Source organism: Chaetodon trifascialis, chromosome 21, assembly GCF_039877785.1.
Source record: "Chaetodon trifascialis isolate fChaTrf1 chromosome 21, fChaTrf1.hap1, whole genome shotgun sequence".
Lineage (NCBI taxonomy): Eukaryota > Metazoa > Chordata > Actinopteri > Chaetodontiformes > Chaetodontidae > Chaetodon > Chaetodon trifascialis.
Window position 1 is genome coordinate 8,564,257 of NC_092076.1, and position 27,675 is coordinate 8,591,931.

The 27,675-nt window shown below is 40.8% G+C and overlaps 1 protein-coding gene across 4 annotated transcripts in view; it reads left to right on the forward strand.

Moving 5' to 3' along the window:
- The window catches only part of vti1a (vesicle transport through interaction with t-SNAREs 1A), a 118,049-nt gene that overhangs the window by 15,891 nt on the left and 74,483 nt on the right, over positions 1-27,675 (forward strand). For 2 of the 4 annotated variants that reach the window (XM_070990211.1, XM_070990209.1), the window contains exons 4-6: positions 7,458-7,535; positions 12,825-12,845; positions 18,876-18,960. In XM_070990211.1, coding sequence (XP_070846312.1) covers positions 7,458-7,535; positions 12,825-12,845; positions 18,876-18,960 — 184 coding nt within the window. The remainder of the gene's footprint in view (positions 1-7,457; positions 7,536-12,824; positions 12,846-18,875; positions 18,961-27,675) is intronic. The other 2 variants (XM_070990212.1, XM_070990210.1) reach the window with 1 other exon arrangement.

Consider the following 27,675-nt stretch of genomic DNA (forward strand, 5'->3'; position numbering starts at 1 on the left):
ACTGTGGCCTTGATCAGAATTACATTGTGGAAGATGAAGTACTTTTTTTTTTCAATTATCCCAGAGGTTGGCCACCATTAGAGCATCAGCCTACTCCTGCAGTGAGACTAAACTCTTAAGTTTTGTTCCCCTCATCACCATAGAGCTCTTGTTTGTTCTGCATTGTCAAACTTTGTGTACATTTTTGTCTTTGTACATTTTTATTCAGAAATGATCTGTTTCACACAACACGTTCTGTGCTTTAAGTGCTCCTTTCAAATGGCGAATTCCCAGTAGGAACAAAAAAAAATCTGTTGCCCATTTAAAACAAAACAGTCAAATTATCAAATGGCTCATTAAACTAATGTTATTTATGTCGTTTTTACTTGGCAGTTTTCCTATTATATTTACTGCTACTTTTCTAAGAATGAGCAGCAGATGATTGTTTTTGTTAATGGTTCAACTCCACCAGTTATTCCTGGATTGACTGTATCACGTTCCTTTCTGTGTACTTTCGCTTTTTAAATCTTCTTAAAGAGGTGTAAGCAGTTCGTCTCTGTAGCCTTCAGTTTATTATTTCCCTCAATTTTTTTAAATCCTGTCGTAAATTCCAGTACAAAACCTGCAGACTCCCAGGAAACTGCTAAGTGTATTGGTAAGTTCAGGAGGGCACATGTTGGAGGGGCTTTGGAGGGGGGCCTTACTGGCCTCATCAGCATTTGAATGTGTTCTGGCTAGTGAAATAACAAAGTATACATAAATATATGGAGATAATGATCTGGCTAAGTCCCTATATGTGCTGCTGTATTCTTATGCTAATGAGTGGGCTATTCAGCACCAACAATGGTCACATTACAAGAAAAGGCAAAGCACTGAAGGAGATAGTCTTCTGTGCATGTCCACTGACGGACGCGCACACGCACATGCTCAGCAGGCCCGACTCCTCTCCCTTTGTGTCTAGGTTTTTTTTTTTTTTATTACATTTTTCAATTTTAGATAACACTCCAAGAATAGACATCAAACAAAAATGAATCATAAATCGAGGTCAGGAGTGAACCTCTTTCCAAAGCAGAGAAAGGGTTAAAAGTGAAGGTATTTCTTTCTTTAAAAAAGATGGGAAGACTGATAGGAGAGGAGCTCTTCTCAGCAGAGGGTTCAGTGAACCATATGTAGGTAGCCACAGGCTAATGGGCCGGTTGGTCCCTGGCTTGCCAGGTATCCTGCAATGCACATCTCCTAACACCCCCCCACCCCCCTCCTCCTCCTCCACACACACTTTTTCTCTCCTCGTCATCCTCCGACACCCACCTCTCCCACCCCTCCCACCTTCACTCTGTGAAAATCCCTCCTCCACTTTCCTCTAATCTCACCTTTTTCTCTGGTGCTGACCCGGGGAGGCCCACTTTATTCCCCACTGCACGCCAGAAGCCAGCGTTGTGATCGGAGCCCGAGCCCCTGTGCTGGTTCCCCCTCTCCTCTCCTCTCTCCTTGCCCTGGCTGCCCGCCTCCCCGACGGCTCTGCTCTATTGATTTACTCCTCCAACCAATGCTGTCTGTCTCTGTTTTGCACCACCAGCACCTAGGTCCCTCATCTCTATAACCCTCCCTCTTTCCCCGTTTTCACTCTTTCCTTCTCTTGTTCTCTTCTTTCTTTCTTTTCATACTTTCTCTCTGTCTTTCTTCCTGTCCCCTCCTACACAACCACGGGCTGAGGGAGAAAACCTGACAGAACACAGGAGAAGGAGGAAAAGAGAGATGGAAGGATGTGGGTGTGGGAGGGGAAACAGGGCCTTTGATTTTTCATTAGAAGCGCCTCCATATTTTAATATTGGGTTTAATCGGGCCCTCATGCCTTAAAGAAATAACCATTGAGAGATGATCCCTAGGTCTTCAAAAAGTATATGGCGCTTCTTCAATCAAAGCCCTCCTCGAATTTGCTCTTTTGTTTGGAGTTCACTTGCAAACCCCCCCCCCCTTGCCGCCTCTCGGCCTCTCGCTTTGTGGGTACAGTCGTTAGGCTTATTGACTGATCTCGGCTGTACTTAGCAATAGAAATGACTTTGACAGGGAAATACACCACCGGTATCACAGAGGTACAAGCATGAAAGACCCCCATCAGAATAATATACTCTTTTACCAGCAAAGGGCGAGGTATTTTCCCCCCCAGAGATAAAATCCTGTTTACTTGTGGTGTAATATTAAAAAAAAACGATAGCTTCACAGACACGTTTAAACAGGAATTACATTTTTTATTGAATCAAGCTGTTAAAGAGAAGTTTTCTCACGGTCATCACTGACCGTGTCTGTTTTTGTTTTGTTTTGTTTTGTTTTGTAGTGACATAAGATCTTTTTCAAGCTGATACTCTTTGTCACCCCCCCAAAAAAGAACTCTTGTCACCTCACACCTGTTTAGATACGTCGCAGGCTCATTTATTACCTTGCCTCGGTTGATCAGTCACCTTTTATTTGTGTTTTCGACATCGCCTTCTCTGAGACTCCTTCAGGTTTTTCATGGAAGTGGAACACAATGCCGCTTGCGTAGAAGCCACCAAAGCACCAACCTGTGAGCTAATGAGAGGCCCCATGCTGTTATCTAAGGCTCCGGCTTCTCTACCACTGCTGCACTTCTATTAGGGGAGAGAACACACACCGGGCTACCGTTCACATATGTTGCACGCGTACTTTCTCTAAAGGAGGTTTTCCCCGGGAATGCAAAGGCTCACAGAAGCCTCCGTCGTTCATACAGTAGCCCTTGTGCACTCGCACAAACCACACAACAGTCAGAAGCGGAGGATTCGATGGCACCAAAGACCACCGTAAAACAAAGGCACAAATGACACCCTCCTGTGACAATCCCAATTGTCGCTACTTCCCTTTGTCTGATAATATATCAAATGCCTTAAAAAAAAGCACACTTACTTAATTGAACAACCTCTCCCGATTTGTTTGTGTTAAAGGAGGGTTGAAGACGCTAGACAACAATTTGTGTGTGTTCCTTTGTGGCGGGTGTGTGTGTGTGTGTCTCTGTTAAACCCCTGCCAAGCAGAGATGCATTATTTAAGATGCTGTTGTGATACTTGTGCCTGCTTAAAGGTCTCGGCTTCCTTTAAACGCCATGCCGCATCAGTCCACCTCTGCCCCACTTGTGGGGGGGGGGGGGCAGAGTGGGACCTGCTGCCGCTGGTCCACACATCACCTGGGAAAATATCACAGCAGGGGGAGGAAAGGAAGTGATATAGATAACCTTTGAGTTTAGCACGCATTCTCAAGAACATAGAAACATTTTATTACTCCACTTCATTGTCATGTCATTGCAGACTATAGATGTTTTTACTTTTCAGTTTTTTACAACAAATTAAAGGATATTCTACATTTTGTGCATTTTCTGGTGCTTTTGATGGCGCAGCTCGGACAGTGAGCCAAATAAAAGTTTAAATGCTGGTTTCAGACAAGCACACGGAGCTGGACATAAGTGTTATTAGGTCTAAATTTGGAAATGCCCCGCCACTCTCCTACTGGTGAAAAAGCTTGTAATGGGACGTGGTATTGTAAATTGAATATGGTTAATTACTCTTCATGCTATGCCGCCAGCCGTGTGTACAGGGCAAAAAGGAAAAGCTTGGGAAAGTGGAGGAAAAAGCATCTGCAGAGGAACTTCAGGGCCCCTCATTACACTCTGCCCCTGGGTATTTTTACGCCTTTTATTTCCCATATAATGAACTGTTTACATTTTTCAGCTTTCCAGGCGCCACAGTAATTTGCGCTTGTCCTTGTATCACTCGTGGCACTGGGCAAAAAGCAAAGTGGAGAGTTGGAGGGCATTGAAATGTGTATATAAACCTCACTTTATTTGATTCTAATTATCCTAATTTTTTGTAGATAGGGAACTTTTCTTTCACATTACAGTTATTGTTGACTGCTTGAAATTAGGAAAAGTCATTGTTTGGTAATTATTGATACACTTTCTGGAAACAGATGTTTTAAGATTCGCTTCTCTCAGGACTGTGGAGGAACTTAAAAATCATCATGTTAATTTAGAAAATATATACACATGCATGCCCATACACTAGAAAGAAATTGCATACAAAGGAAGGATCCATGTATTTACTATAATTAAATAAATATCATTTGCTGCTCAGAGGATTATGCCGGACTGATTAGCATATCTGATATGAATTGTTATGCATGCATATGTAATTACATTTTGATGGGTAAAGAAGAACAGTTCTTTTCCTTTGCTATCCATGTCAACAGAGGCAAAACGTGTGTTTTTGACAGGACACCAGCACCTCCATCGCTGCATTTGACGGGATGTGTAGAGTTTTTCAAGGCAGGCCACTTTGCATAAAGTTAAGATGTACCTTTGTACTTCTCTTGTGTGCTTCCGGGAATAGAAGCAAATTCTCACCCAAGATTAAAAAAGTGACAAAAGACAGACCTTTCAAAAGGATTAAAAAAAGCTCCTTTTTTTCTTTTCTGAGCAATAAGGTATCTTATAGATTACAAAGCCTGATTAGTGGGTTTTGTCTGAAGACGTGGGGCTCAGTCTTAACATACTGTAACTAAAATGAGAGAGATTCAGTGTATTTTCTTTATAGAATGGAAGATTGTACAGGAACAGGTCTCTGATATCTGCTGTCCTGACCTCAAGAGTGATCCTGTTGCCACTTAGCAATTTTTTCTTAACACCCTAACTTATAATCAAAATCTGCTACTGTATTAAGCACTCAGTATTGCACTGCTGTTTATGTTTGACATCAAATGGGAAGGCAGTAATCACTCAGGAATCTGTTGTTTTCCAGAGGGGAATCCAAAAACTGGAGTGTATACTGTAGGTACAGGGGAAGTAGCGGCAACACTTTCATTTCAATGACATTTTCCATTCTTTATACTTTCTTTGTTATCTACACTGTTCTCATTGCAGGAACGCTTCATACATTCATCTGTAACAGACAGCTATTTAGAAATACCAAAAAACCCTGCATATGGTTTGAAGGCGACGTAAGCCTTAACATTCAAATCAATGCTTCTCCCAGGCTTCCTCGTCTCAATTACTGGTGAAGTCGTCTTTCCCCCTAAGTTGCACTGCAGCTCTTTAAGATGAAACTCGACTTAAATGGAATATGTGGGTGTTTTCCTGGCAACAAATATGTGTGTGTGTGTGTGTGTGCGTGTGTGTTCCTTGTGTACAAGTGTACATGCTGTCTTCAAATTGATGCTTATTGTCTTTCTGGTTTTGGTGAAATCTGAAATTCCTTTTAACGTCCTGACTGAAGCACAGTGACCACTTATTTACCCCTGCACCAAAGATGTGGCTTAAAAGAAGGCATTTCAGACATGAGAATTGAAATGAAAAAACAGCATAAACATTAGATTAGCATTAGATTTTTAGATTGGATTCTCTGACAAAATAGGAACTCCTTAATTATTTGCAAAATACTTTTGTCTGCAGACGTTTGAAGAAAAAATAAAGCAGTGAGTATTATCTACATTTGTCACTTATTTTTACCATGGAGCACCACGTCTGTTATTGATTTTAATCAAAAGAGGATTACATGTGTGACATTTTACCTAGTTGTATGAGATATCGTGGAATTTGCTCTCACATAATTGAGAGTGGCAACAATTATCACAAACTAAAAAGTTAACAATTGACCCAGTGGTTCATGGCACGATCACGAAACAATTGCAGAAACATCTTGAATTGCACATTTTGACATAGTGCTCCTGTGAGAGTGTGTGTGTGTGTGTGTGTGTGTGTGTGTGTGTGTGTGTGTGTGTGTGGGTGGGATGGGAGGGGGGGGTTGTGTTTTATTTGAGTCGGTGCTGCCGTTCTTCTCTTTTCCCCACAGTAGGCGTTCTGTGGTTAGCTTAGGTCCCTGCGGTTGAGTATTGTTTGGGTGCGCTCTTTATCTAATGGGTTTTGTGGTCTGGGTCAATCAGGCCTCCGTCTAGTCAGTAATTACTCCAGAGAACTGTGGCCCTCACCATCACGATAATAACAACCAAATCACATCAGCCATGACTTTCCACTCAGTGCTCCAGATTATGAGGAGAGACAAATACAAAAAAAAAAAATCAACTGGCTCGATTGTGATTGGTTCCAAAGTTATTTCAATCAAGGAACTTGATATCATCACTCTTGAGGTCAGAATTGGCTGTTTCAAGTTTGATTTGTGCTTTTCTTATGGAAAGTAGCATCAAAGTACTGAGTACAATAGCTTCTTCAAACTTTTACTGATAATAGAAAGATACTGGGAAAGGATACTGTATTTGAGGAAAGAAATGTCCCCACCAGGTAATTGGTGTTCCTCCACTCATTCGGTTACTTTGTTTTATTTATTTAGAGTCAAGAACTAAGTAAATATAGAGAATAGAAAGAACTCGTGTTGAGAAAAAGTGATATTTTCATTCTTATGCTGGTGTTTGTCTTTGATTTTGCCCACCTCCTGCAGCCCACCTAGAAACCCTGTCAAGGCAGGGAGAGAAAGCGAAGGAGGCTTAGTAAACACTTTCTGTGTCTGCTGCTGGTGTGTATTTAGTTTAGAGGGCATGCCAAGAGGCTGTTTTTCCATGGGTCGGGCGTCTGTAAACAAGCGGTACAACGGCAGCCCACTATTCGACAATCGGAGGTGGCACACTCTGAAGTGTGCATGAAATGTGTGTATCTGAGTGTTTGTCTTTTTTTTTTTTGGACATGGCATTCCCTCTTATTCTAGCCTATCTGGAGACAGAGAAAGAGAGTGAGAGAGGGTTTGTGTGTGTGTGTGTGTGTGTGTGTGTGTGTGTGTGTGTGTGTGTGTGTGTGTGTGTGTGTGTGTGTGTGTGTGTGTGTGTGTGTGTGAGTGTGAGTGTGAGAGAGGCAACCCCAAATCCGATGGGCCGCCAATGGGTGATGAATTATTCCCTGTCTGAGTCTCAGCATTGGTGTTATCACAGAGCCTGCCACTGCACTGGGATGACAGCGGTGACAGCCCCCAGAAAAGATTTAGCGCTGACAAGTGATACTTCCTCATAATACATCTCCCTGGCCCTCTCCCCTGTCCCCCTGTTCCACAGCCTCTCCATGCACACAAGATGAGTTTTTTCATCCCTCAACTTATATTTGTTTAAGTGGGCAAGGTGGTGGTGGGGGGCTCTTTGCCACCACTTCTGTGCCACAAGTGCACTAGGTACAGTAGATCACCTTGGAAGGGAGTCATGGGCACAAACCTAGACGTGCTTGTTTTCAGTACATGTGTTGTAAGGGTACACATCCACACAGAGACACACTGTCAGACATACGCACAACCTGCATGTGTATGACTTGTCACCGAGTTCCATTAGGGGGCTCTCGTGCTTAAGGAATGCCTGTTGTGTTTTTGCATCAACAACAGTACTAAGCCATATTTCCCCACTTGTTTTCTCTTTTTGCTCTCCTCTGTTTCTCCCTTATCTTCTTCTTTTTGTCCTTCTTCCTCATCCTCCTCCCCCTGCAGAAAAGGTCACGCATTGCCTACAGTGATGAGGTGCGCAACGAGCTCCTGGGAGATGACGCCAGCTCCTCAGAGAACCAGGTGAGGTGCTAATCAGGGGCCCAAACGACACCAGTGTGGGTGGCTGACTGGTCCCCAGGGTGAGGAGGTGGGCCCCTCACAGGGGCCATCGAGAGCTGAAACCACAGTATTGTCACCAAGTCATGCGGAAGGAACACTGTTTAATGCAAAGCTGGGCTGCCAGTGAGTGGGCTCAGGGCATGGGACCAGTGTCTGGCTAAAGCCAGATTGTGACCGACGCACGCACACACACACGCACACCTAAACACACAATCCAACGCAAATTTCAATCCAAAAACCCGGCCTCCCCACTCCAACCGTCCCACAGCTGTTCTCCAGCCGGGTGTGGACTTAGGCCAATAATAGATCCTCCATCCTCCATCAAGTTCCTCACACATACACAGACATACGTGCACACGCAGAATTGCTAAATCGCGTCCTCTGGTCTTTCTTTAAACTCCAAGGGTGGCGAACCTGCACAGTGCAGATACTCAAAAGAGTGCGGGTTCTCATATTGTTGACAACCAATATAAAAAATGAAATCACAGAAATATTTTTGCGCGGGACTCCATAGAAATGATCCCCAAATAATTGTATTTAGTATTTGATATCAGCCTTTAATCAAAAACCTCAAATTCTATTTGACTGCTTAATGGTTTTGATCTATTATCTATCAACAAATTCACAATTGCTTTATTATTTTTTAAAAGATGATGACTGACGTTTTGTTTGAATATCCGTTCAGCCTGTTGAATTTGAGGCATATAAACAACAGATAAAGACCACATTAACAGTTTTCATTCATTGTCAGCAATGCCTACAAAAGATTCATTCACAGCAGTTATGAAAGTGGCAATGAAGAGGGAAAACAATTATCTTGAATTGTGATCTTAATTGGCCAAAGTACGCCACATGTTATTTTAAACTTAAGCTGTTTTGAATAAACTGTTTTGAATAAATGTAGAACCGCATCAAAACAGCGATACATCAACGGATTCAGCAAACAGCGTTTTAACATTTAAGACGCACTTACCTATTGCTCACCTGCACAGCTGCCACTCATACGCAGCCACTCTCAACTGTGACCAAACGTCTTTTGACTAATTATATATTGCCTTTAGAATCGGCTGTCAACTTGGAGGGGTTACTGTGTCTCAAGGCACACACACTCACACACGCTCACATGCAAATAAATACTTTGCATTTGCAAACGTGCACGCTCAAAAAAGAAAAAAGACAAAGAAGAATACTCGAATGCATATTTACACATTTAGTCCCACAGTGCTTTATGTGAGTATATTTAGATGATTCACAGCTAAGCAAAGCTAAATAAAGTTGTCTGGCTTTTTTTTGAACATTTCCCTATTACCATTTCAATGATGACCCATGAACTGCACATCTTAGAAACATATGTATCTGGAGCCACGATGTGTAATTGAAATGCATATTCCTGGCAAATTAGTGAGACACAAAAGTGACTCTGACATTTTATGCACAAGTTGGTAGGAGATTTGCTGTCAGAAATGTCACGTTTGAGACGCTGATGAGTTCTATCAGAATACTGTCAAGGAAAAGCTTAAAAAAAAGTCTCACATTTCATTTCGAACCCTATTTTCCTTTCATTAAAAATTCGCCTGCAAATATTTATGTTAATAATATTTAGAGTCATTTCACGACTCTTGAATTTACTCATCTCAAAGAAAATTGTTGGAGAATAAATAAGTATAGAATTGATATTATGGGATGATGCTCTACATGTATGTTAAGATTTTTTGGAAATTGTAGTTTTATTGCTGTAATTATTGTTTTAAAAATTAATTATTATTCTTGACACTATTTGTAAAATTAATTTGAAGTTGTTTTATGTCAAAGTATTGTATTACTAAATGAAAAACAGTAAAATGTTGTGTTTCTTTAATCCATGCATGCACATGGAAGCAGAATGTGACATCTGTGAATACAATCCACAGCTTCAGTCTTAATTCTCAGTTCACATAAACATAATCATTTACATTATTAAATGTTAAATTACATTAATAAAATCAGAGGATCTGTTTAAAGCTATAAAACATATTTATATTTGGGAATTCAGGCCAAACATGATGCACTCAGAAAATCGAAGCGATAGAAAGTAACACATTCCTTTTCTGATGCAGGTCTTCATTTTATTTTATTTGCCCAAATCCTTTTTTGCAAAAAATATCACCAGGACTCAAAACCTTAATATGTTTAAAGCATGCAGGATAAGTTGTTGAATTGTGGAAAAACACAGTAATAATTTGCAATAATAATGTCTGATGTGAAACTTTAAAATTGTAATTATACAACATATCTGAAACACAGCGAAAGCCTCAGAAAGAGTTCAAGCTCGGGGCAAAAGCAAAGTAAATAGATGCTGTACATTTTCCCTTTTTCTCCCAGGTGCCGCATTTACCTCATTTTAATTTTAAAACTTGTGGAGATAATACTTGTCTTGGTCTTGCTGTGAGTGGAGTACTCGGAACTTCAGGGTTTTTTATCTAACGAGACGGCGGTGATAGGAGAGGGGAAAAGATGGTGGGGGCCGGGGCAAGTCGGTCAATTTAATTCCTGACGATCTGAAAGAGGTCAGGATCATTTCATATAGCCCTGGCTGAGCAGATCATTACCAGTCACAAATCTGTTGGTTACATGGCAAGGATTTATAGCTAAGTAAATAGGGAACCGTCATAAGTTCTGAAAATGGCGTGTTGGCCCTGCGATAATGGCTAAAGGACGATTTAATAGAGTTCGGCATTTATTCGTTATCTGTATGCGGACAGAGACTGAATTGGCACTATCGCTCGTTTTTTTAATAATGTGGTAGGCTACTATTGCACATTTTTTCTTTCTGTTTCCTCTGCATGCAACACACGCACAAATGTTGGTGCGCGCACACACACAGACACCACACACAAAGCAGCAAATGCACACACATTTTTCACACACGAACACTATACGGAATAGTTTCGATTTCAGTCACAGCAGAAGGCTTGGCCACAAGAGATTGTGCTGGTTTGAGCCGGCATGGACCAGATTTTACAGGCTACAAAGGAAGCAGATTACCACTTGTATCGAATTCCGTATTGGATAAAAAAAAAATCTTTTGTTTGAAAAAAAATTGCTGATTATCATAACAGAAAAATTGCAGCAGTGCAATTTTGAATACTGGCTGGCATCACAAAAACACAAGGAAAGGCGCTCATGCAGGAGTAATTATAACATTTACAATATTTTGTATTTACTGCTCTGTATCTCATGAGCAACGCGAGCATCGTTGGCCGGACTACAGAATGGATGCCAAAGAAAAATAAAGCTAAACAGGAAGAAACAAGAAACACAGCTCAACATGCCCCTCGTATGGTTTTAACAAATCCTCCACGAGGACTTGCAATCAGTCAGGCAGCACAAATGAGCTAGAACAAGTTTTGTTTGGTACCCATTGACTGATGGCAGAGCTGGGGTGAGGGATCGCAGGATCTGCTGGGGTTTTTCAAGCCCCAAATAACCACATCCACAGTGTAGTTTTAAACTTTGGCCTCTTCAATAATGCATTCTTAGTGGGGAGTTGCTGCTTAAGTTAGAAAAGACAGTTTCCACTCTTAAGTGCGTCTTGTTACTGCCGACATTTTCAAGGGAAGGAAAGCTCTTTAGAAAAACATGCAATTATACTTGTTTACCTCCCACATTACAGATATTGGCAATATTTTTATATCTGCAATATGTGAACCGTCATGTTTTGTGATTGGTGGAAAAAAAAACAAAAGGGATGCAGGAACTATTTCTGAGATGCTTCTGTGACAAATGCAATATTGTAATGTATGAAGTGCCTGATATTTTTGTGTGTGTTTTATATAGTATAGATTCCTCCTGAATTTATTATTAGATGACAAATTTCTTTGAGTGTGTACTAGTGGTGTAATATAAATAGAGGAGACAAATGTATGCAGTACAGTATTGTTTTTTGTTCTTCAGGATTTCGGTGAATAGATGCAAATGTTAAATGTTAGTTCTCTGATTTATTCTGGTCGTAAGAGCAGAGAGAAGGAGCTTCCTTTTCTCCTCTTTGTCAGTTGTTTTCCATTATTTGAACACAAAGATTTTCTGACCCCTTTCCCAGCTGTGTTTTTTTTTTTTTTAACCTTAAAGTTAGCAATCAAGTTTGTAATTCAAGATCTAAGAACTCTCTCTTTCATATGATCCAAAATTATTCCAGACTCACAAAATTCAAAATAAACAGCACAAGCAATACTGGCCCTGAGCCTCCCTTAAGATCTGCTAACCTTTAATGTTGGCCAAGAAATGTGGATTTAAAAAAAACAAATCACCTCCAAAAGGCTCGCGAATCAAGAAATTTGTCCATCCCCTTTTTCCTCCAAACGTGTTGCTTTCCCACGATAAGCCCCAGCCTTCCCTTTCCTTCTCCACAGCCCCTCACTTAAGAGCAGGCGAGGGAAGCAACCTCTTTAATTGTGATTTGGCATAATTAACAGCAAAAGGGGATTGTTGCCCTTGCTCAGATGTCTGATTCGTTGTCAGAGATGCAAGGTTTTCCAGGACAGGGAGCAGGAATAGCATTTCTTATTTACTTCACTTTAAATTTGCTATTCTCTTTCATCAAAAATGTATAGCTATGCTAAGATTCATTTTTCATGATCTGTGGCTGTCCCAATAATAAGCCGCACTGTATGTATGTACAGTGGTAGAATCACATGGCTTTCCCCCATAACCTAAACAGTGTGCACCTTCACTGAGATGCATAGGCTACATGAAATATTGACAGCATATCAGCACTGATAAACAGTGGTACAAATGGAGTGGCTCAGCATTTCTCCAACTCGGTTCCAAAGGGCACACATTTCTTTTTATGCTTTTCCATGACAGATGCAAAATGTTTCCTCCACGTTTAAAATTTTAACTGCGCACTACAGTTTACTCTTTTTTTCCCCGTTTCCTCTTGCTATATCAGCTTTTGTGATTTGACTTCCTTGATAATGTTAGATGATACTGCAAGTGGAGCGATCCATTCCCTCTCTTTGTTTAATGTGACAGCACCAGGACTTGATCTTTGTTTGTTCAAAAAAAGTCAGCCCGAGCGGCGTGTTTAGCTTCGTTTAATGTGTTTGTCTTGTGATTTCCAAATGCTAAACATGCAAACGGATGAATCGTCAAGGTTAATTCTGTACCCAGCCACATGACTGATCTTCCTCCTGCCATGTTTTTCTGCTTTTTTTTATCTCTCCTTCACTCTCTCCATCTTTCTCTCTTCCCTCTCCTGCTCTCATGGTGCAGTTGATAAAGTTACGTGAAGAGGTAAGTGCTTCTCTGCTCTGACAATCTAAATTCTGCTTTCCCACTGAAATTTCAATTTGCCCTCCTCTCTCCTGTAGAAAATTAAAATCAGGTCTTTTTTTTTTTTTTTTTTTTGCATGCCTGATTGAACAGCTTACAGGCCAAGCCAAAGATAATGAATTCACCGAAGGCCAGTTTCTCCAGTTTCCCCCACCTTAAATATCAGAAAGTGAAGATAAGATATTATTTCTGATACGCCTTTTTGAAGACAAATATTGGGAAATGAAGCAAGGCTTTGTCCAACAGAACTTTATCAACTTTTTAGTTTCAAGAGTGAACTGCTGCTTGTATCCCTTAATTTTCTCGAATGGGGCCATATTAGCTGCTTCCTGCCTTTTAATAAATTGGATTGAGGTTATCCTTAGTGATGTGATGTGTGTTGAAGGCTGTACATGATGACAAACTGTAGGGTAGCTGTTGTGTGACCTACCAAACTAGGAATGCTGTCACAAGGTTTTGGGAATTAACTTTGACCAAGTATGAACGTTAGCTAATGGGCCTTGATGACTGACGAACTTTTCCTGTGTCCCGTTCCATAAGCAACAGTTTGCGTTACTCTCTCCACTGTTGTTCTCTCTCTTTGAGGCGGTAAAGGAAAGGCGCTGATGTTGGAATAAAATCGTGCTTTCTTGAGGTTTTGTCGTAGTATCTGTGTAAGCTGTAACTTTAATAGTGATTCTGGAAATGAGCAGCTCCACTCATGGTTAAATACAAATGAACTTTGTAAATGAAATTTGTCTGTCGGTTAAACAAATCTAATTGAAGCAAAAGCAACATTGGACTGCCATGACAACCCGTCCATTTATCATGTTTCAGATCCGCACTTTCCAATCATTGTATTAATAATTAACAGTAATTTCAATTCAGGCTGGTGAAAATCCTGTAGAGAAGGTGTATTTACCTCTCTCATTGAGGAAGGCTTTGTTTCTGTTGGGTGTCTTTTGAAGCGTGACTGAAGTTGTATTTGCAGGTGGACTTACAGTATGTTGTTAAATGTGCCTTCGAGTGCGGCTATGATCAAGAGGGCTTCTCCTGAAGGGGGCTAATTCAGTTCCTATCAGAAGCCTCACCATTCGCACCTATCCATAATTCAGAGTGCCAGCCTGGCCCAGGTGCCATGTTATCACGCATTTTTCTTTTATTTAGCTGTACTTTTGTTTCCCCTTCTTCTTCCCACACTTTTTGTGCACTTCCTCCTAGCCTGAGGTTCAGAAGACGTCTTGAGTTACCTCACTTGCCTACCCCTTTAGAATGGCCCGATCTGTGTAATCGGGCTTGATTCTGCGCCCTCTTCGCCATTGCACTCCTCCATTGCAGTCTTTTACCCTTCCGCTCTTCCTGCATTTGAATCAAAGGCTGGTACAGCTTATACACACTTAAACCCTGCTTTTAAAAAAACTATACTTTTTTTTTTTCTTCAGCTGAAAAACATGTTTAAATATTTAGCACCCATATTCACAGCTGTTTGACACTTGTAATTCCTCGTCTTACAAGTCCCAAACAAACGGCACAGAAGATCACACAGTCAGTCTGAATCACAGCTGTCATCATTATTCACTTTGACTCTCCCCCACCCTTATTGAAATAATAAGGAAATCATCTGAACTTTGGAAAATGGTGATAGTAACCGTCTGTGTTTGATATTGAAAAAAGGCAGGAGAGCGAAAGAAGAGGGGAGAGATTTCTTTTGAGCTACAGCTGCATTGTTCTGGGGCTCCCTGTTAATAACTTACAACTGAAGAGTGTTGCTTGACGCAAAAAAGCACAACAAAAAAACACCATTTTCATGGTTCCTAAGAAGATCTTTGTTCAAAATGTAGGTGTCAGATGAAAAGGCATACATGCATAGACAGAAAGGGTGGTGGTGGTGGGGGGGGTGCATCAGTGCACTCAGCGATGCACAATATTTATCATATATTGCATTTAAATCCTTTGCTAGAACGCTCCGTGAGACGATCAGATGTGATTTTGGAGAGATCCTTAGTTTTTCTAAAGTAGATTAACAGCAGAAAACTAGTATTTGAGCTTGAATAGGTGTTAGGGTGTGAGTGTCTTTTCCTTATTCTGAAGGTTTTATGATTGTTATGTCAGAACCACAGGGGTCAAGCCTTGATATGGGGCGTTGTAGCACAGTAGGGGCTGGCAGCCACTTTGCATTTCCTTTGCCAAAAATGCTGACAAGTATGTCTGCAGAATAAAACTGTAGCTGAGTCCATTGGTGCATTTTTATGGTTGTCATGTGACATTCGTATATTGGAACAAAATTGCTTCTCTGGGAGGTAAGAGTCACCTCATTTTAGATTAAGTTTGTAGACATAATCTCTCCATCGGGCTCGTCTGTGACTACATGCTGTAGGATGTTTAGTTTTAATTGTACACGTTCCTTGTCATTATTTTCCATGGTATCTTCCTGCGTCCATGGCTGGATTGTTCCATTATGGCCTTCGCAGCGTGCCATTACTGGATTCTTAGTGGCTGAACTCTCACCCTTTCCTTCAGGTTCTGTCACCGTCAAACTCTGGGCGCATTATTCTAATGATCACACACACATATACACCGCCACTGCCACCACTACCCCCCAGCACCCCCGCTCCCACCTCACGCACCCACCCACCCACATTCACCCTCCCCTCCCCTCCCCCCGGCCCTAAAAGAAGACAGAACGAGGGAGAGAGAGAGAGAGAGATTCAGGAGGAGAAAGCTTTGAAGTGGCTTTCCATCGCAGTGAGTCTGCCGGCCGTCTCCCCGAGACGTGTCACCTTTGCCGAGAGGGAATAGGAAAATCACGTTTCGAATGGTAATGATAACATACTAATCACTTGAGCTCTTTGAAGAACCGGGGGAGTGCGCTACTCTGTCAGTATCCCTGGTTGCCTCATGCTCCCAGGCACACACAGGCACTGCAGCCATGGTCTAGGTGTATTAGCTTAAGCATTGCATGTCAATACATCCCCTCTGATCCATAGGGGCTCATTATAGCCCAAGCCTGGTATCCATTTTCTCCCATGTACGCACTGCCACCATCTCTGCCAGTGCCACTACCACACCCATGTAACCCCTCCCCAAGTCCCCTACCACACCCTTCACCAAAAACACACCACACCTTGCATCCTGTCCTACTCGCCGTCTCCTCATCGCTCTCCTCCTGCCGGCAGCCCATTTTACCACCCACCCATTTTCCTATCACTCCATCCTTCCTCCCCCTGCCCTCCCTTTAACTATTAAAAAGTATCTCTGCAATTTTAAATGACATCTGTCAGCGGCGTGAAGAAAAAGGAAGCGAGGGAAAGAAAGGAGTTCAGAGGGAGTTTTCTCCTCCCTGCTCTTTTCCCATCCCTCTTATTGTCAAACTTTGAAAAGTGTGTCGTTGACTTTTTTTTTTTTCCCCTCCACGTTTTTCATTTCCTCTGAATGATTAGCTGGTACACATTTTGACAGCCTAACCAAAACTAGAGATTTCACTTCTTCCCCCTGTCCCCTTCGCTCATGTGATGGGCATAAACCCTTGTCAGGGAGGCGGTTGTCATTCGCCGGGTTGTTTTTTGAGTGTCAAGTGTGTTACATCTGATCAGTTTCTTAACATAGCATATTAGAAAGGCCATCAAAACCAACAAAATTCGGGTAAACATTTAAGTCTTCCGTGTTTATGCTGTTTATGATTCTCACTCCTGAATGCAGTTTGGATTTAATGAAAGCTGGGTCTCAGTTTGGACTTCATGTGCACATTTGAAGTTTATATGTTAGAAAGGTGGTTGAAACTGAACACATAGATTAATAGTAAACTTTATTGGGATGACACCATGCCCAATGACACAGACTGCATGATGGTATGAACTATGATGGTAGGAAATGTTGTATAGACAATAGGTGCAAAATTCCAATTACTGTAGATCTTTTAAATAAATCTAAATCTTCCAGCACCAATCACCAACATAAGCTTTTTGTCAGTATTTCAATCAGCTTGAAGCATCCATGATAATGAAATAAATGTGCATAAAATGAAACAACTCCAATATTACTGTGAGTATCCAGGCATTATTTCAAACAAAGAATGATTAAATGGATGCCTCCCTGATTAACCCCTATGTGATACACCAGGATCTTTTATTGAGAAACATAGTTTATTAGATCTTGGGAAATGTGTTAAAAACAGATCAGGTCAGAAACACAGATCAAACTTAATGCAGACATTTGGGAAACACCCGAAAATTGTAATGTATTCCCTGCGCTGTACCATCCTTTTGAAGAAAAACTTGCATGACTGTCCAAAGCGTAGTTGCATGTTTGTGAAGTGGAGAGGAAAAACTGCCATTATCTAATATTGGCATTTTCTGGCAGTTTATTACAACCACCACCAAAGCAAGTAAGATCACAGTTAGCGAGCGTCTTTAGTTCAGCGATGATCAAAAATGCAACATTGAAAATATTAAGTCAGGTATCCCCAGCAAGAGATTTTCTGCTTTCTTGAAAATGCTTCCCAGCACTCACTGACAAATTAACCTGTGGCTGTTAGTTGAGATGAAATTCAGAGTCCCCTGATGGACCCTCATAGGAAAACATTCAAGGATTGTCAGACAGCCTCAACCAGTTACTCACAACATGTGTACAAAAGTCACTAAAATCCCACTCATTTCTGAGAGCTCTGAACAGGTAACGAACATATTCCACTTAATTCAGGAAAATAAAGCATACATTACATTGAACAATAAAAACTGTCACACATAGATCAATGTATAGTGCTGTTAATGTAAGCCTTTGTATAAATGTAGCATTGCTTCCTTGTTATTCATGTTATTCATTTTTATGGAGATTTAAGTGTTTTTAAAGCTAATATACGTGCCCTTTTCCATAGAACAGCATGTATGTTTTCCAAGTGTATCTGTTAATACACGGTGCAGTAATTGGATATGTGAACTCAATGAAATAAAAACATAACAGTAGATACCTACATATGAGAGCCCCTAAGATGGAACTCAAGGCCGTCAGTCAACAGATCAGATCTCTTCTTGCCTTGCTTGTCAGACATGAATTGTTTAGCTATAGAGGCGAAACAAAAACCACTCATTTTCTTGGTATCTAAGGAGCAGCTATCAGTTGATATGTGTACACATGATATTCGAGCCCTGCCTAACACCTTGATACCCATAAACATCCACTTTGAAAAAAATGATCAAATTGCCTCTTTAATTATTTATGAAATGCATCTTTTCTTGATATTCTGTGTGAACTCCATGCTTTCAATGGGCAGCCCTGTCAATTGTTGATAGCTGTGAGTAAGCCAAGGGGGGATGTAGTAACTCATACATCATGAATACTGTTTTGGCCCTCTAATGCAGATAAACAAGAAGCAGAAAAGAAATGCGATGCTTTTGTTAAGGCTAATTATGAAATGCCACACGGCTACGACGATGTTCATTTGAGACACATTTATGAAACCGATGATTCTGAAAAGGCTTAGACATTATTGTTATTCAAGAAATCTTCCACTTTATATGTTGCATTACTGTCTACAGTTGAGGGGCTAAATGTTGATTTTGTCCTAAATTTCTCTTCCAGTTGGAGGCTGTCCCTGGACAGGATTTTTCGTTTACCTGGAAAGCTTCAAATAAAATTTCATTTTAATTTGCTCCACCTCCCTGCCTTAACTTTTCTCTGTGTGCAGCAGACAGCTGTGCTGTGAAACAATACAAGGAGGCAACGAACCTCAAAGTAGTTCTTGTTTTTATGTCCAAGATAGGCGGCAGCACCTCTTACATTGTCAGCCTCAACATGCATATGCTTGATATTCCATCAGCATATAACACATTGTCATCCATGAAGGTTATTGCCAACCTGGCTGTATTATGTTGTTGCTGTGGATGTGGTCTGTCTGTTTAGGTGACAGTGTTGATGTGTTTCTTTGAAATGGGTCCCAGCCCTCTCAATCAGGTTTTTTTTGTGTGTGTGTGTTTGTTTCTCTGGCTTCATTTTTTTTTTCTCCATTTGTTGCAGAGAGCGCATCTGTTGGACAACACAGAGAAGCTGGAAAGGTCATCACGGAGACTGGAAGCCGGCTACCAGATAGCAGTAGAAACTGGTAGGTATTCTGTTTTGGATTGGTTTAGGAAGGAGTGGGGTGGTGTTGGGCGGGGGTTCGAGATAGTGGTGAGGATGAGTGAGCGACAGCAAATTGTCTTGCTCATATGCGAGGTGGGTGGATATATGTGTTTGTGTGTGTTTGGGTGGAGGGGGGGAGAGGGGGTCGAAAAAAAAAAAACCTCTTTCCTTGACGCCTGATGACATTTTCGGGAGCACATCAAAGGCGAGCCAGGGAGGGAGAGAGAGAGGTGCACAGGCGACAGATCGGGCGCCGCTTCTCCTTCCTCTGCTCCCGAAGAAAATTCGTGCATCGCTGTGGCTGTGTGTGTCTGCGTGTGTGTTGCGTACGCGTGTGTGTTGGGTGGGTGGTGTGTTTTTTTTTTCACACAAACAGACAGGGGGTCTATGAAAATAAACAACGTCAGCGTTCCTCCTGAAGTTCTTAATTCAGGAGTGCAGAAGGAAGAAAAAAAAACATAATATCACTTTCTAAATAAACCCTCCAAAAAAAACACACACAAACTCCTTTTTTTCCCTCATTATCAAGGATGGTTTTTATCTTAAAATAGGAAAAAAGCTCATTGGGATCTTAAATAGATTTAACCAGTTAGCATATTTTTTTTTTCTTCCTGTCTTCCTTCCTGACAGTCACCACATTATTGAGGCAGAGTGTATTCCTCAGAGATGTATCAAAGCTCATTCTTGAAGTATCAACCAGCTTTCTGTGGCTTCCGTTGTAGTTTTGAAAAAGTTTGTCAATTTACACTATAATCGCGGGGTGGCTGGCGTGTGCGACATCGACAGATTTAATAATTCAAGTCAAGGAAGGTTCGCACGCAGACCACCAGCTTTTGATGTTCTCTGTAACTTGCATTCACAAATTCATAAATACAATCTACATTCTGTGCTTAAAAATGTTGATTCAAATGCCTCAGATGATCCTGCCGTTATCCGAGTTTCTCGGCTGTGTCAAATTCTGCGACAGCCGACAGGTTTTTTTAATTCTACCCAGTCGCATCATTCACCAGACTGGCTTGTTTTTTTGATGTTTTCCCTCACAGCTTGGTCGGTGTTAAAGAAGTGGGCCGTGGCTTAACGGTGTTCAGTACCCACTGGGCCCGGCGGTTTCTCCTGCCGTAGTTGGCCACATGCCCCTTGACCCTGTGTCACTGGTGGCCGTCTCATCCACTGAGTGTGCGGCTAGCTAAGAACAATGCTCGTTTATCCTGCCTTGGTCCCACACACTTGGCTTGGTCCACACCAGCTGGGGCTGTGTTTGTGGTTTGGTGGGGAAGCTTCGCCCCGCGTCTTTAATCCATGACCCCGTCCTTTACTGTGCTGTCGATACCAACCCTCCGCTCAGATGCACAACCTGAAATGGCAGTGTCTCCGGGTCAAACAGGGAATACATCTGCACAAAGAACATTGACAAAGACAGAGAATATGCACTCCTCCACAAGACTAATTACTATATATGCCAAGCTCTCAAATTCAACAAACACTGGGCACAAACATGAGGTAGCCATATTTATCCACTGGTTTATAAGGTTTGACAGTGTTTGCCATCTGATCCAAAATTCAGTTTGGTCTTTAATTTAGTGTTGTTCACCCATTTCAAACTACATATTTCCTCTTGTGGTTCCACAACGGCTCGTCACAACACTTCCCAGACATCTTCATGAAATCCTGCACTATTTAGATCCTAGTCCTGCCATAGTTCTTAGAGTATCAAGACACAGTACACTCTGGACTGGGATTTGTCTTTTTGCAATCACTTAACACGTTATTTTTATAGTTCAACGAAAGCTCAGTTTATTGTAGTTCCTTCTCCTTCACACCAACAAATGCAAAATAATGAAATAAAACTCCAAGAAGTCCACCACGCTTTCTTTATTCATGCACATTATGAAAATGGCATTGGCAATTGTTGGGGAATAAGCTTTGAGTTTAAAAACACAAAGGTGTGGCACCCTTAGACGTTAAACAAGAATAATTAGAGCATTAAGTGTTTCTCCAATCAGACGCTCTCTAGTCATACTGTAAATACTTTTCTTGCCACAAACCTCAACTCTCCTCAGACATCTAAGCTGTACTTTTTTACGAAGAGCAGTTTAGCGTCGTTATTTTGCAGTAATTCAAAGTTGCATTCCTTATCCGCAATGACACAGTAGCCCTTAAGAACTGTAATTGACCAATGGGGGAAGTGGAACTAAAAGACATTTTATTTCAAAGAGATAGATCCTGAACAAAGAAATATCGTAGAAACTCAGCTTTGGCCCCTTTTCTCTTCAGCGTCGACAATATATCTCTTAATGACCAGGAACAAAAAGCCAGGATACTTCTAGGTCACATTTAAGGGGAAAAAGAGGACTCTTAGTTCTAAGAAAAGATGAATCTTCACACAGTACCATTTTATCAGATTTTGGCTTTTCTTTTCTTTTTTTTTTCTACCATTCTCAATGTCTCCAGTGTATTTAGCAAAAACAAAGACTTGCCAAAAGCAGCGAGAGCCCTCAGAGGGATATAGAAGAGACTCTTTGGACATGCAGAGCTATTTACCACACGCACCCTCAAGAACCAGGGTCCTCTGTTTGTCTCATAAATAAAGTATAGAACTTCATTAGTGAAGAGCACTGACTTAAAAGCCCAGGCATAGCAACAAGCAGACATGGGGGCTAGCCCAGTTAAAGAGGGCCCTAAATAAAGAGGGAGGGCATGCAGTTAGCCAATTTAAAGACATTTGAGTCAGGGGCATTTGAAATGCCCAAATGTGGAGGCTTGACTGATGTTAAATCAAAGACATGCCAGATTTTCGTCCTTCCCTCCGCAGTTGAAAAGATTTTGAATGATTTATGATTGCTTGTTTAGAAATAAATAGCATGTCAGATAAGACATCTGAGTTGCAATGATTAGCTGTTCCACCTTTTTGATTATTATTCATTGAGGGGGAGAGAGTTGAGGCTCACATACTGATCGACAGTTCATACAGGACTGGCAAAAAATGTTCCATTAAACTCTCAATTTTCAAGTTGCGGTGGTAAAAATCCACTCTTTTGTTTACTGGCATCACTCTGATAATCGAATAGCTTTAAATTGAATTTGCTTTGTTGTGTTGACACAGAGCAGCCTTTGTTGGTGGGGCTGTAAATGTGCAATCATTTTCAGACATTAGTCGTGATTTTAAACTTAAAGCTTAACTTTAAACTTGAATTACCGGCTCATTGTAGCAGCAGCAGCTTTATGTCTGCTTGAAGCCTTTGTAGATTGCTTGCAGAGACATGACTGTTTCAAGATTAAACCTAGATCTTCCACATCTAGTTTCTAGAAATCTAAAATCTAGATTTTAGACTTCATTTTAAGATTTTAATTTTTACAATTATGAACAAACAAATGCATCTCTGAGGCAATATTTAAAAATAGTCCAACTCAATTCATCAACCAGCAAATGTGGAGTGAATTACTTTGAAAATTCATTTTATACTTGTTCAGTTGACACAAATAACTTAGCAATGCCAGCAAAATGAGCTGCTGAAACAAAGACAGAGACAGACAAAAGCCTTGCTACTCTGCATTTTAAAGGTGGCCAGCAAGAGGCTGAGAACACTTCTTAGGCGACTGTTCTTGGTGTTTAGGGGCCTGTAATCAATCCTGCGAAATGAAAACAGCTCATTAGGGATTGATTTCAGTCCCGTTTAGATAAGCAGAGAGGGCTGGGACCGGCCCCCAGGGGCCCCAGCCTAGCCCAAAGTTCACACCATGCCAGGTAGAGAGCAGCACCACAGGCTATCAACTTTATTAGGATGGAGATAAGCTGATTAGACCTTGTCAATCAAAGGTGCCAGTGACTCCATCATGATCCAGGGGACTTTTCTTTCTGTCTCTCCCATTTTCTCTCTCTTCCCACTCGCACAATCTCCCTCTCTTTTTTTGTGATAAATCATTGAAGCGACCAACAAAGTGGCAGCCATCGCCGGGCTAAGCTAAGCAGCCCTGCAGTTGTCACCAAGGCAGACGCGTGGGGACCCTGTGATGATGTGACGACTATATTAAAGAGTACATCAATTTGTTTTAGAGCAGTTTGATTTTCAGCTGCAGTGGTATTAAAAGAGAGGGGGGAAAAAGAGGGGAGGGCACGCGTGTCGGCGTCATCGAACATGATTCCAGTGGCAGAGCAAGGGGTGCTGGGACAGCAAGAAATAAATAGATAAATGACAGAGTGACGAGAAATAAATAAATATGTTTTTGTAAACATAAAAAAAAAATCTTCATGGCTCCCTTTTGAAGCGGAGTGTGGCTTTGAGTCTTGCTGAGAGTCCATGGGCGCTGGAGTGGCCCAGTAACACAGCACACGTTTGTCCCGACTCTATCTCTCCCCCTCCATCTTCGTCTCTTTCTCTGTTTCTCTCCCACTCGCTTTATTTCTCCCTGTTCCCTCTAAAGATCAGACTCGATGATTCTTTTGGTGCTGGGCCACCAAAGTGGTGCTCGCTCCTCAAATCCATAAGCAAACACTGAGCAAAATGACGTAATCGGTTACATTTATGAAGCCCAAGTGATATTTTAAGCAGTGCTATTATTAGCTCTCGACCAGTTTTATTGTGTTTTTTAATTTACAATATTTGGTTAATCCATAGCAATATAATGTTATTTGTTTTTATAATGCTGATAAAACATATTCATACAAATGAAAATCGTACTAATTAAAATGTTCCAAAGTAATGTTTTTATTGGAAGGGACATTTTTGGAAATTGTTCAGTTCAAACAGTGTTTAATTGTTTTTGATAACAGATCCATTTTAAATTAATATTATTAATTTGAAGTTTTGTGTGACCTATTAATATAACACACTTGCTGTTATTAAGGATTTTTTTTCCTCAGTCACGACATGAATGATTTGTGGATTTATATACAGTATATATGCAATCTAAATCTTTTTCTTACTAACATGTAGCTGAATCTTTTCTCACTTCTATTTTACTTTATTCTCTCTGTTCTACAATGTAGTTTGAATATTTTAAGGATCTCTTTTTCATTCCCCTTTTTAAAAGGACAGTTTGCTAAAGTGGATTTCCTTTAGGTATAGCATAATAAATCACTTTTTTGTAGGCTGATACAATCAGCGTGTTGTATTGTCTTCAAAAAGAATATGAAGTTTTTTGATAATTGTTTGATTACTGGAGCCGAGAGCTAGAACTTAAATATTTCACAGCTTGAGTTTTCAGCTGAGGAGAAATGAGGCCTTTTTTAAAATGCGTTTTAAAGGAAAACTATGTTTTTCTATAGCTATTTAAAAAGAAAATAATTATTAAAAATACCCCCGAAATTTCGCTTGAAACCATATTCCCTAAATATATATGCTTCAACGCATAACATCTCACTCTCAGAAAATCTTGCCGTGGGTGAGCTGTTTATCGGTAAACCCCCGGTGGATGAAAGGCGTAGCAATAATGATTTTTTCTCTCCTAATCGGACCTTGTCAGCAAGGCGTCTTATCGTGGAGAGGAAAATGACACCGATCCTATCGAAGAGCCTGGAGTCCGAGTCGGCGGCGTGTGTCCCCCCCAATCATGGCCGGCCGTGGCCCAGCCATATCTAGCGCCGCCACAAACGGCGAGCGATGCTTTTTTCATGTGGACTTCAAAAACGTTGCGAGTCATTAAAATTGCACCCGCGTTCGGCAGCGGGGATCAGCCGCTCTGGAGCGAAAATGGGATGTGGGAAGAGGAGACTCGCTAAATGTGTTAATTCCATCCTCACATGTTTAAGGCTTAATTTTAATCTGTTTGAGGGAGGGGGAGGGGTGGAGGGACGATTGGAAAGGGGGGCGGGAGGGGCAATGAGAAAGCCTCGCGCTGCAATAAATCGCCATTATCTTTGACACCCTAGGACTCAGCTGTTCCAGGGATTTAGGGGTCCACTGGCAACAGTGTATATCGCAGGGCATGAAAACACTGTTTACGCTTGAACTGCGGTAGCTAAGGTGCAATCACCAGTTTCAGGCTGCACAGACAAAAGGCCTTACGTGCACAATGGCCAGCTAGCATACATACCCTCAATGGAAGAGCTGAACCAACAGACTCGAGTATGTGTTTGTGTGTGTGTGCGTGGGCAAGTCTGTTCCCCTGTGCATCGACAGGTGTTGTCGCAGACATCTAAATATTAGCTTAAGTTAAGTGGAGCGACAAAGATGACAGTAAGCGACTCGTTTGTGTAAAATTAAATGAACTTTACACCAAACATAGATGTCTATCAGCGTTTCCTGACTGACTAATAACGCTCCAGTTGAGTCTACCAATGACTAGCCTCCTCGTGTCCCTCTGTTAGGCCTGCACAAGGTGCTAGCTAGCATTAATAAAATTGGAAGAAATCTAATAATTAGACCTTTAGTCAGTTATTAGCTTCAACAAGGCTCTCAACATAATGAGACTCTTGGAAGTAATGATCTGACTAGAGAGCTCATTGGAGCTTTCAGGCTTAGGAAAACATTAGGCAACATTTCTATTGTGAATTAATGCTTACACTGTTAAATACAATCTAAACTTTTCTTTAAGATTTATTTTAAATTCAACAGTAACTTAGCACAGATTTATCAAACATTAGATATTTAAGATGGGTCTTGAAGCATAATCCATGACCACACATTTAGACGACAGCTTCACATCACTGATGGGTATGTAGTAAAAATGTTCGAGATTGACCAGGTAACATTGACTCAGATATGTTCTTTACGGAACAACAGCATTAGCATTGTTAACGGAACAGGTGCGACCCAACAAATTGATCAACATTTCCCAATTGTAAACGATGAAGAATGTCCCCAGCCACATTAAAGGTGCCATTTTTTATTTTATTTATAGCATTTATATTTGTTTCATCACAATCCACTACACAACAGATGAATACAAAAAATGCGTTAAATAAGAAAATACTGCTGGTTTCAGCTTTGAATAATTCATAGTGTCACTTAGTAATAACCTTGAAAATTAAGCGGTTTTACCACAGTTTGTAAATTGGTCTATATTCTCGATCAAACCTCCTCCCAATCATTTATTGATATCATCTAATCCTTATCTCAAGATACGAAACACCCTCCAATTTCTAGATAGTGGTATGCCACTATATCTTAAAAGACACCTTCGTCCCAACCTTAAACAGATTTTTTTTTTCTATTTTTAGGTTACAATAACTGAAAAGATACCCCCTGCCTTCTTGCATGCTGAAGAAAAAAGTGTAGCATTGACCTCTGGCTGACACAGAGAAAGCTGAGGGGGGGGGGGGGGGGGGGGCTGGAGAAAAAGAAAGCAGCAGAAAGCGCGACAGAGTGGAGAGCGCTAAGACAACAACTGTGAAGAGCCGCATAGGGTTAAAGAAAAACTGTTTCAGAAGGAAATGGGAGACAAAAGAGAGGACTTGGAGCCCCCATGGGCGCTTTAAAGAGCCGCTACATCTGAGGCGCTTGAAATATTAAAAACGGAAAGGGAGAACCAAAAAAAAAAAAAAAAAAACTGAAATATTGAAATAAAGTAAAGGAGTGGCAGTGAGAGAGAATTGTGCCACCTTGTCACCCGAGGACGTATATCAGAAATATTAATTCAGTGATGAGAATGACTCATTGGATGACAAGAGGATTGATGTCAGTTAAAACCCTAAAAGGAGTAAAAAAAAAAAAGACATTTATCAGAGTGTGGATAGGCTGCTGTATAGGAACAAGAGATCGAGACGCTTGGAAGGAGACGACTGCATTCACAACAGCCACGTCACATGTTTTTACATTTTTCACTTGTTTACGATATGAAAAAAAAAAAAAAAAAAAAAATCCCCTGGCTTTTATTTGACCAGTCACCTCCTTTACATGTGTTCTCATTTAAAAGACGACCATCTTATTTAAAAAGAGGCGAGAGGCAAACGACTACAAAGCGCTTGAGTAATGACAACTGAGTTAAACTACCATTAGCAGTGAATCTTCACAGTGAGTCTTCTGTCAAGCTGTCAGACATAAATGGGCATTTTTTTTGATGCAGATTCAACAGTTTTAAGGAAGAAAATTGTTGAGAGGAAAGTAGAGCTATTACTGCTTTTCAGCATTTCCCTTTTACTATGCTCACACCTATATATAAATAGCAGTAATAGTTCAAAATGAACTCTGATGTTAGCCTCGTACCTGTGACACGTCCATTTTTTCTGTACAGATCCTATAACAGCAGCATTTATTGAATCAATTATTTACTTAATCTTTGTTGTCGTTCAAGTGAAAGCATATTTTTCACACTAGATTTTGGGATAGGGAAATCATTCAGTGTTGACCAGATATAAAGTTTGTCAGGTCAGGAATAGCAGAGGTAAGCACACAGTCTAAGGCAAAGCTACCAATATTAGCTTGCTACCCAGCTGACTGAAGGAGTCTGCTATCATTCACTTACTGTAGATAGAGTTTCAAAATTCATTCTTTATCCTCTTCCTCAGTGTAAAAGTAACATACACATACTCAATACATGAAAATAAACAAGAAGTAATGAGTAATATTTTTTCTGAGCTTTAAGACAACAACTGACTCTTGACCAAAATGAGGAATAGATGGGTTTTTTAAATAATTAATCTTCTCTTGCCCTCACTTTCTTAAATATTCTTGCTTCTCAGTTAATATAACTTTTAATTTATACATGCCACCATATCCACGTGTACGGTATGCATAAGATTTGTTTTTATGTTTAC